At 53.0% G+C, this 10,422-nt stretch overlaps 4 protein-coding genes across 4 annotated transcripts; all 4 read right to left on the bottom strand.

Moving 5' to 3' along the window:
• Positions 1-1,265: 1,265 nt before the first annotated feature.
• COCMIDRAFT_99850 (uncharacterized protein) lies at positions 1,266-3,662 on the bottom strand (the record flags this gene model as incomplete). The annotated part of the gene is made up of 1 exon (XM_007691481.1): positions 1,266-3,662. The coding sequence occupies one exon, from the start codon at positions 3,660-3,662 to the stop codon at positions 1,266-1,268; it is 2,397 nt and encodes a 798-aa protein (XP_007689671.1).
• Positions 3,663-4,568: 906 nt separating this feature from the next.
• COCMIDRAFT_99739 (uncharacterized protein) lies at positions 4,569-5,403 on the bottom strand (the record flags this gene model as incomplete). Its single annotated transcript, XM_007691480.1, has 3 exons — positions 4,569-4,952; positions 5,061-5,207; positions 5,344-5,403. Coding segments are annotated over 3 exons (591 nt in total), but the record flags the coding sequence as incomplete, so codon positions are not given.
• Positions 5,404-5,870: 467 nt separating this feature from the next.
• COCMIDRAFT_99848 (uncharacterized protein) lies at positions 5,871-6,569 on the bottom strand (the record flags this gene model as incomplete). The annotated part of the gene is made up of 2 exons (XM_007691479.1): positions 5,871-6,372; positions 6,442-6,569. The coding sequence occupies 2 exons, from the start codon at positions 6,567-6,569 to the stop codon at positions 5,871-5,873; spliced, it is 630 nt and encodes a 209-aa protein (XP_007689669.1).
• Positions 6,570-7,550: 981 nt separating this feature from the next.
• COCMIDRAFT_99827 (uncharacterized protein) lies at positions 7,551-10,355 on the bottom strand (the record flags this gene model as incomplete). The annotated part of the gene is made up of 3 exons (XM_007691478.1): positions 7,551-8,137; positions 8,186-8,451; positions 8,500-10,355. 3 exons carry the CDS (start codon positions 10,353-10,355, stop codon positions 7,551-7,553), a joined length of 2,709 nt encoding a protein of 902 aa, XP_007689668.1.
• Positions 10,356-10,422: the final 67 nt, after the last annotated feature.

Raw genomic sequence — 10,422 nt, 5'->3', positions numbered from 1 at the left:
GGACTTCTTCCTAAAACTTGGGAGCTGATTGGCCGATTGCGGCACACAGGGATTTGCGCCACGGAGGGATGGACGTTACGCCAGAAACTCATTTCTCGACTGTTTCGTCGTGGCCATCTTACGTCACGCGCCCATGGTGAACGCGCGGACGTCTCCACCGACCGGTGCATTGGCAATGGCATCATCTCTCCCTCCCTCTCTCGAGAACTTAATTTTTTTGGTAGACCAAAATGTAGTCCCAAGTACGGCAGGCCAAGCGCTGACCAAAGGCTTATTTGGATGATAAGGCAATCCAGAGGGAAGGTCGTAATAACTCGAGCCTGGAAGTGAGATCGCAAGATGTACCGTGCCAGAGTGTCCCCCGCTTGGCTGTAGGTCCCTCGGTGAAAGTCAACATCTGCAATCGTCATCTGAGGCAAGATTGCGTCGGTAGCTCATTTACCCTTGTGGACATCCGTCAATGGGATCAGCAAACTGTGTCGGTTGAAACATAAATGATCATCTGCTAAGAAAGGGGAAAATAGTGGGACCATGTTTCCCCCCACCCATCATACGCGTATAACTCTTCCCTTTCTCAGCGTTCTGCCCCCCAAGCCAGTTGTCAAACTCTGGCTGCCTGAGGTTTCGCAGCTACAACACAAGGGTGTGGCATTGAGCAAAAGTGGTGCGTGTTCTAGACACGCAACGGTTTGAGGTAAATGCAACGTCCTATCCTGGCCGCGCTAGCTCAGAAACGACTATTTCCTCCCACCACTCAAAGCCACAAATACTGTCACCGCGTTACACTTGTAAGCAGCCCTTGATCAATAGTAGTCGTAGACATATCGTGTGTTCTATCTATTCGATGTGTATACTAATTAGACATTGCTCATGCGTGCCATTCAACCATCATTTCAATCATTCCCAGCTTCAACCAGGGGGGTATTCATAATGCCGAGCCTCGAGACAAGAGAAAACGCCATCGCTACCCAAGACCATAATACTTCTTCTTTCTCAACAAAAGCGGCTGGTATTTTGAGACGCCCTTGCTATTCAAACCCTCCATGCCTCTGTCAAGTCTGGTAGGACTGCGCATCCTCATTCCCAACATCGAACCAGATATCCAACGCTGCCTGTCCATTCGCGCAGCGATATGCGTCTCATCAACAATCAACATTTCCAACCTTTCTTTTACACCTCGGACGCTGCTCTGGCGCGTATTCCTTCCATTTCTAGACATACGTCAGCACACCTGCAAACCCAAAGCAAGCGACGGCGCGCTGATCTTAAGCCTGAAGGGTTTGGTACAACTTCAAGGCCTTTGTGCGCACATCTGCGCACTGTTGCAGCGCAACAATGTGCCGTTCCTGTGCCACCTTCCATGTCTCCATGACGCTCTCGTCTTCTTCCATCTTAGCCAGGTAGCTCACAAAGCCGACCTTCTTGGTCGTCTCCCCACGGTTGCGAATGAAGTGATCGTCTAGATCCTCCATCTCCACGCTCCGTGCAGCAAAGTGCCCAGTGAGAACTTTGCAATAGTTCCGGTACGATTTGACATAAGAGCCCATGCGTTCAAAGTAGTTATCAATCGAGGCCAAATCTAACTTGGCTGGGACAGGAGGCGCCTGGGGTATTTCAGGGTACTTGAGACTCTTTGCGGCATTCGCCTTTATGGGATGCGAGTTGGATGCCTCAGAAGAAAAGGGCAGTGCGTCTCCAACAGATGCCATTCCGCCAAGTCCATTCTTCTGGGGCTCGACGAGCGGTTTAATGAAATCTGGACCGAGACCATTCAGCCCCTCAGCAGGTGGCTTCGCAGTGGTAGTAGAAGGTGATGCAGTGCTAGAGCCGTTCGGTGTGGTACCTGGCAGAGTTGTGTTCAGCTTTGGCACCGTAGGCCCGGTTGTTGCGCCCTTCTTATCTGACGACGGTGGCCCAGAGTCAATATCCATTGCGTCTGCATCACCATTCGTTGGCTCTTCAGCAAAAGCCTGGTACTTGGGCCGCGATGAATCTGACTGGCTTTGTGCCTTGGAGGCTCCGTTTTGCTGCACAGACGCCTTTCGCGGCGCCTTTGGCCGTTTTGTAGTTTCTGAAGGCCGACGTGGCGAGGTTTCCTTGGTGTCGTTGTACACCCAATGCGGATCTTTGAATGTCTCTTGCCAGTCCTGAGGACTGAATTTTGCAGCGTGAGGAGCTACTGGAGGCTGAGCAAAGTTGAGACCAGGTGGTGGCCCAGGAGGCGGAGGAGGGATTGGGTGGGTTGGTGCAAATGGGTTGGATTGAGCAGCAAATGGATTCCGATCTGTCGCGTTGCGCTGTGAAGCTCTGCCGCGCGTGGGAGAGGTTCGGCCTTTCCCGCTAGCACCTTTTGGTATGTCAGGAGCAAAGTAACTATTACTGCCTTCAAACTTGCCATGCCAGTCCGAAGGCGAGAATTTCATATTGATGCTCTCTTCACTCCTACTCTTAAAAGTGTTTGGCATATGGCTCGTAGCCCCATTACTCTGTCGTTTTGAATCAGGTGTCATGAAGCCACTCTGAGCCCAAGTTGGCGGAGGGGGTCTTGAATGTTGCGGCACAGGTGGAGCGTCGTGGTGCTTATGGTTCTTTGTGAAAACCTCCGGTTCGGAGTCTGAGTCGCTCGAGTCGGGGTAGCCGTGTGCAAATGGCTTGTTGGCAGTTCCGTTTGCAGCTTTTGCTTTTGTTTTTGCTTGTGCCTTGCGACCAGAATCTGAGTATGCGCCTGCATCTTGTGACGAGCTCGCCCTGTGGGTGTAGGTCGGTGAATTGCGCACACTAGCCGATCTACCTATACCTTCAAACACGGATGTTCGCTCTCCCCCGACGTGAGAGTAGTACGGGGTGCGAACGCGGTTAGCTTCTGAGTACGGGACGTTGTCGGCCTGGCTTTCCTTGGGAGGTGTGGTAGAGTGAGGCGGCGTTGGTGCTGGGCGAGCATAGTTCCTATACGCCGATCGCGCCTGTCCCTCGTCGACACCAGGCACCGAAGGGTCGAATCCCTGCTTGGAAGAAGGCGCTCTTGTGCTTTGACTTCGGCCAAAGGGAGTGCCGTTGGGATTGTTTGGAGGATTGGGGTATGCGCTACTGTGGGCATTATTGCTTTGTTGTCGAGCCTCCTCGCTCCGCGGTTGCTTCATCTTCTGCCATGCTGTAAATACATTTGCCCGGGCTTCTGCATCTCTGGGCCTTGGGTCTGGCTTTTGCGCGGTTGGAGGCGGACGGAAGTTCTTGTTTGTAAACCTGTCTGCGCCCGTAGTGTAAGAGTTTTGGTGTTGAGGTGGTGGGGGACGCTGTGCCTGTGGTCTCGGGGGAGGGGCGCGATAGTAGGACCCATTTGGGGTAGTCGTCGTGTACGTGTTGCGCTGGGCGGGGGGTGGCCTTGCTCTCGGCGTGTTGGGCGTGTTTGCGGAGGCAGAGGCATTCCGGTACTTCCTCCTCTCTGCATCGTACTTTGCTCGTTGGGTGGGATCACATAGTATCTCATGTGCAGCCTGGATTTCCTGAAACCGGACAACGAATTCAGCTTCGCGCCCAGGATTACGGTCCGGGTGGTACTGCAGCGCAAGCGTTCGGAAAGCCTTGCGTATCTCGTTTTCGGTGGCGGTAGCAGAGACCTTCAGGTCGGCATAGTAGTTTCGTGTGGGATCGGCTTTGACCATGGCTGCGGCAACGGTTGTCTTGCGAAGGAGAGGGAGAGGGTTTGAGGACGCTGGATATGCGTGTGTGTGTATGCCGGTGCGGTTACTGGGCAGTCTGCAGAGACTTTGCGCTTCACAGCCTCGTATAGGTGCCGGGCAGTGCTGCTCAGATGATGTTGGTTGGCCGCGCGCGTGAACGTCGGAACATTGTGTATAACCAGGTGAAGCTTTGCCGCAGCAGGAATGTTAGCACAATCACCTCGTCAGCCGTACGTGTCGTCAGTGGTGCAGAGCAGGCGCAAATGTTATCTGCGTCGATTGGAGCCTGGGCCGCTTGTTGCGTTGGCGTCGAGGTACTGCAGGCGTTGCGGGTTGGGCTGAGATGTTTTGGCTGCGAGGGGCCCACGGCAACGCTTGCTTCAGCCTACAGGCATCCCCGGTGCAATCCTGAAAGCGCCCCCAAAAACAACGGCATCAACGATGTACTATACAAACCACAGAAGCAAAATCGCAACAAACACACATGCCGCATTCCCCGTTTCTGCTCTCATCGCAACACGTCTGACGTCGTTGCTGCAGCTAGCTCATCGGCCCGTCAGCTATCCAAGAAGAAGAAGCCATGCATGTCACTCTGACCTTGCCCAGCCAAGAACCACCTGCATCTGTCAAGCAAATTTCGTCAGACGCAATCCATCTCTCTTTACGACGACTACAGCACGCACGTGACTTCACAATCATGGTATCTGGCTCTACGTTTGTCCGTCGTAAACTTCATGAATCCATGGTATTTAATTTTTGAAAGTCCTGCCAGCCTTGATGCTGTTCGGAAGCTACATAGCCCAGGACACCCTATTCCATTCACGCCAGCCCATACGCTTGAAACAATCGACCAGACGTCCCACCAAGCACACCACGCGCTCAGCACATTTAGCGGTAGCGCCAGAGAGAGAGGGTGTTGTTCCTCTTCCAGGTCTTCCTCCTGCCGGCAGTGGTGTGGTTGAACTTGTGTCCACGGCCAAGACCACGGCTCTTCTTGCCAGTGGCAGTGAGTCCACGGCTCTCGCGGTGCTTGTGGACGGGCTTGACGATCCAGTTGATGCGAGGGTCGCGGCGGATGGCCTTGTGCTGGGGGTCGACGCAGATGACCTCGTAGTACTTGTAGGTCGAGTCCTGGTTGATCCAGTAGGAGTTGAGGACGCGGAGGTTAGCGCAGCGGCGGCCGACACGCTCCTCAGCAGTCGACTTGAGAGAGCGCTGGTACTTGAGCTGGTTGATACCCTGGTTGGTGGGCTTGCCTGTTGGTTTATTAGTCTGTTGCTCTGCCTGAAAAATCTGACGCTCGAAGCATACCGTAGGTGGCACCCCTAGAAGAAAATGTTAGCTATGCACTTTTGTCCAACACATCGCTGCCAATTGCACGTACTTGGGAGCGGGCCTCTTGCGACCTCCACGGCGGACGCGGATGCGGTAGATAACGTAGCCTTGCTTGGCCTTGTATCCGAGGCGGCGGGCCTTGTCGGGACGCGAGGGGCGGCTGGCGCGGTGGATGACCTTAAGTTGGCGAAGCTATCGATGCACTCTCAGCAAAGTTCAACGAGTACACCAATTTGAGACGGGCAGTCTCGGGGAATTGTGTTCATACCTCCCAGCACTGTCAAATGTTAGCAGAGTTCATTTTCCAAGCTCAATCGTCTGTACGTACGCGGACGCGCATCAAGAAGCGCATCATATCCGACTGCTTCTTCTTCTGAAGTTCTTCGACATCTACTGCGCATTAGCTGCGAGCGTGAAATTGCCAGGTTCGGCGTGTGCTTACACTTGAGGGCACCCATCTGTCACAATGTCAGTATACAGCCTGCAAAAAAATCAACAATAGCATGCCGACGTACCTTGACTGTTGGTTAGTAGATTGTCGACGCTGTCGTGCTGGAGGTGCTGTAAAAGACGGAACACCGATATTTCGCGTAATGTGTGGGGTGGTCAGTGCGCACCCGCTAGTCCTATCGCGTCTGGCGGTGGTGAACTATTGCTGGGACAGAATGGCAGAATGCCGAGAAAATCATGGCTACATTTTATTGTGGAGCGAACTGGGTTCGCAACAAGCTATACACAGTACAAGATATACATTGTAACCTTATTCTTGGTTTAATATCAAGTTTTGCAGCCGGAGAACTCTCAAGACTTAGCAGTAGCCTCTTGCGTGACCTTGCTGTCATGTGTCAAGTGCACTCAGCGGCCTTGGTTCATCGGAAGCCCTTTGGTCATGCGCTTGGCTCCCCTTTCCGCATACCTCAGACTCTCCAGCAACTCACCAGTCAGCTGCACCTTCCCACCTACGTTCATGTCCACGTCTCCATCTTCATCAGTCAGTCCCTTCGCATCACCGATTGCTACCTTAGCTCCTAAAACCTTCCTCACATTCTTCATTGCCACTCTTGCTCCCAGTTTGAGCTGGTTTTCTCTTTCTTCGATATCCCGTTTCCATGTATCTGCAATAGGATGCGCTTGGTCTTCTCGCAGCTTCGAGATCATGTCATCTAGTCGCTTGTATTCGTTGACCAAACTCTGAGAGGCACTGAGCACATCGGTAATGCATGTGTACACAGCGTTGCTTGCGATGTTCGTACCCGCAAAGGTCGGCATATCGTGTTGTGTGCGACGGTTTGGGGTTTTAAGACCCTCGATTATCATGGAAGCCAGCTCGCCATCATGGCGTCTCTGCCCCATTTCACTGTAGACACCATCAGACTTTCTCTTTGGTTGTTCAGCTTCTTCATATCGTCTCCTGGGTGGTTCTCACATCCGTCTGCTCAACCGTACAATTTCTTCCTTGTACTTGTTCCGGTCGGCCGCTATTGTTGCACGGAGCTGATCAAGACTCTTTTTGTCACATTGTGGCTTTTTGAGGAGAATACTGATAGCAAGCATCTGTCTCTAATCATTGTCAGCTGCTGGGTGTTGAGAAAGACAGCATGATCACCAACTGGCTTCCGGTCTTATTGAATTCCTCATCTTTCCCGAGGTCTGTGGACTGCCAGTCCTCCCCAGCATTTTTAGCAAGTGGTTGAGTATGTTGTTGGTGCGCCATATTTGAGGTCGTGAGTCAGTGTACAGCTGTCGCAGTGGGGTGGAGAGAGTAGGTGAGACAATAGACTGAAGGGAAGGTGCAACTCAACACAATTTACTAGTAATACGCAAGAGTGTACGTCATAGTATTCGACACATGAAATGCAGGAACTGAGTGAATAGCTGTATGTCAAATTGCCTTGCTGACGACACACTTTGTAGGCTTCTACTTACGGTTTGTCTACCGGGAGACATGCATCTTGACAACCCTGGGTACTAGAACACAGCCATTCACAAAACAAATTGGGGGCATAGAACTGGTGCAGAAAGCTTTTTTATTTTCGCCCTATTGGCATTTGTTGACAAAGACATGCATGGGGTAATATCTGACTAGCCAGTTTTCCGTAAAGGATGTAACTTGTAAAGAGCCGCCAGTGGGGGAAAGAAGGGACATTAAGGGAGATTTTTGGAAGGAAATTTCAATGGTACGCAGAAGAGAAGAAGAAAAAAAGAAGAAGAAGAGGAAAGTCGCAAACATGATTGCCACGTTTCCTGATAGTTGGTACGGCCGTTGCCATCATTTCTGGGGCAGTGAACAGTATGAACCGATGTAATATCCATCATGAAAAAGCCGTATGCGCCTAAATGATCCCTAAAGCATGGTGCTGAAAGAAAGCACAGTCTGGAAGAATTCCTCAAACTGTGGTCGAAAATGATTTTGTCGCACATTCGATCAATCAGGAGAAGAAATGTAGCATATCGTAGAGACAGCTACAAGATCAGAGTTGATAGATTAGCTTGAACCTTGGAGAGGCCTTGGGGCTGCCACATCTGCGAGCGGACCTAGTTGCCGAGAGACATGTGCTGCATGGCATTCATCAAACCAGGGTCATAGTCGTTGTTCTGGTGAGCTGCAGTAGTCGTCGTGTGCGCACCGCTGCCCGCATAAGCGCCAGATGTGCCGTTGACTTGTGGTCCAGAAGTACCATAGTAACCACCAGTGTTTGACTGGCTGCTTCCCGAGGTGTAAGGAACACTGCCACCATAGGTTGTAGGCACGTGGGGAACAAATGACTGTCCGGAATTTGACGTGTAGTTGCGCGAGGCAGCATATCCGGCCGTAGTCGTAGTTGGGACGTAGTTTCCACCGTAAGACGAAGGGTAAGTTGTCGGCGGATAGTAGCCAGCGGCTCCATAGGTCATCTGGCTGCCACTCGCACTCACGTTGGGATAGTAGTTTCGGTACATGTGGGGCGCCATCTGCTGGCCGTGAGGTGCCATCTGCTGATTGTGAGGCGCCATCTGCTGGCCATGAGCCCATGGCTGCATGTTGTACTGAGCCTGGGCGGGATATGCAGGGATCTGGTGCGAGAAAGCGTGGAAGCCCTCATCGTAGTTACCATATGTGCCATGGTTACGAGCTTGACCTACTCACAATTAGCAAGTTGACAGGTTGACGGAAGAGGTGATAGACTTACCATACTGCTGGGCAGGACGATTGGTGTTGGAGCCGAATCCAGGACCAACAGAAAGCGGGGCATTTGTGTTAGAAGTGATGATCGCTCCAGGGCCAATGGCAGAGGGTGGCGGGATCTGAGACATGCCTGCCGGGTTGACTACAGATGCTGGGTTGACTGCTGACATCCAGATGCGGACCTTGTACTGTTTGAACAAGTCTGTGACAAGCTCGTTGAAGTTGACGTACGACTCAGCGTAGTAGAAGTAGGTGAGCTTGTGGTAATCACTAAGGTATGTTAGTAAGTGAAGCCCACATGAGCATATTAGCACTTACGCTTGGTACTCAGCGTCCAAGATTTCCATCGGCAACTTGTGGTCAGCGGCCTTCTGTGCTCCGAGGCGCTTGGCCTTGGCCTCGCCACCTTCTTTCTCACGCAAACCCATGATCTCATGCTGTTGAGCCAGACGCTTAATAAGCTTTGGCTTAATGACCTCTGGCTCTCCCTGACCTGCCAGTCCAGTGCGGCTCATAGGGTTCGGAAATCCGTTAGCACGCGCGAGGGCACCAAGCATTCCAGAATCGTTCTGGGTGCCGGCTAGAGAATACTGAGAGAACATGACAAGCCAGCGGAAGTGCTCGTCGTTCGCCTCGGCCTTCAGCTTCTTAGCTTCCTCCATAGTCACATCAGCGTGAGTGACTTGGCCCAGATCGCAGCCACGGTCGCCCTCGACAATGACCAAATCACCACGGCGAACCTCAAGACCGGTGTTGTCATATACGTAGTAGATATCGGCACGAGAACACTTGAACGTGACAACGTACAGGCGACGGTTAGAACGTCCAAGGATGTTGGGCACAGCATACGGATTGCCAGCAGACATTGCGGTGTTGGGCACAATCGGATCCGGATGAGCTGCCGAGATAGCCGAGGAGTTGATGGCACGAGACGCAGGGCCGTAGCCAGTGAAGTAGGCTGCAGCATCAAACGGTTCGTTATCTTCGTTGGGAGAAGTCTGTCGGGGGGACATATACTCCTCCTCTTCCTCCTGTGTGTTGCTCAAAGTTGAAAGTGGCATCGTCGAGTTGTAGCTTCCATAGTGCGCAAACGAGTGGCGACGACCAAGGGGGTCAGCCTCACCGGGCGAGATGTTGCCGGTCGCCCACTGCGGCTTCTGGGGACTATCAACAATCTCAACCTCGTGATCTCGCTTGAGGACTGAGACATGCTCGCTGAAACGACGAGTGAGTCCGGGAGCAGGGACATTCAGGGCCGGGTCGACGTCTTCTAGCTCCTCGATAGCATACTCAGCTGCGTTGTTGTACCCGCTGTTACGTAAGCCAGCAGTAGTCTTACGGCGCTGCTGCTGCAGTTGAAGGACTGGCGAACCGGTGGAGGTGGCTCGGTTACGAGCGCGTGCATTCTCCATGGCGGCTTGCTTCAGCAAAGCTTGCTTCTGCTCTCGCTCCCAGTATCCGACAGGCAAACGCACACCGTGCTCTGAACCGTTGGATGACTCGATGTCGTCAACGTCGTCTTCGCGCAGCTGCGAAAGACCGACGGCAGACTCACCAAGGAGACTTGGCTTGGAAGGCCGGTGACGGAGGCTTGAACTGGGGGGCTGGCGTGAGAAGCGGCCTACAGGGTGATGCTCGATATCGCCTTGGCCTATGCTATAGGATTGCGATCGGACCGCCTTACGGAATGGGTTTGGGGCCTGTTGGTTGAGGAGAAATCCAATGCCGTCGTCGGCCTCGTGCGTGGTGGTGGGAGAAGCAAGAGGCTTCTCGCCAGGCGGGTACGCAGAGGTAGGCGAGGGGGCGACCTCCTTCAGGCGACTGTTTGAACTCGAGGTGAAGCTAGGCGTATTCCAAGGGAATGCCGAAGTGCTAGGGCGCGTCTGCTGCGGCAGCTCGAGCGATGGCGTTGTCGGTAGCGATCCTGCAAATGACACTGATGGCAACGAGTATTTGCGGTTCGGCTGGATGTCTTGGAGCCAACCAGAAGAGGGGCGTCGTACTGCAGGGTACGCGCCAGGGGCCTGACGAACGACAGGAGCCACGTGCTCACGATCATCATCACTGGATGCCAAGACATCACTGTCCGGCGTTGGACGGCGCAGCTGCAACTTGGACTTGTCGAGGGCGGAACCACCAACGGCCAAGCCGCCTTTGTATGTGTTGGAACTCATGTTGATTCGTCTTTGTCTTGGATACATTAGCTACTGTCGAAAGCTTATATGACTGGCATGGACGTAC

Source organism: Bipolaris oryzae (assembly GCF_000523455.1).
Source record: "Bipolaris oryzae ATCC 44560 unplaced genomic scaffold scaffold_100, whole genome shotgun sequence".
NCBI lineage: Eukaryota > Fungi > Ascomycota > Dothideomycetes > Pleosporales > Pleosporaceae > Bipolaris > Bipolaris oryzae.
The sequence above is the reverse complement of the archived record's forward strand: the minus strand, read 5'-3'. Positions and strand labels throughout refer to the sequence as shown.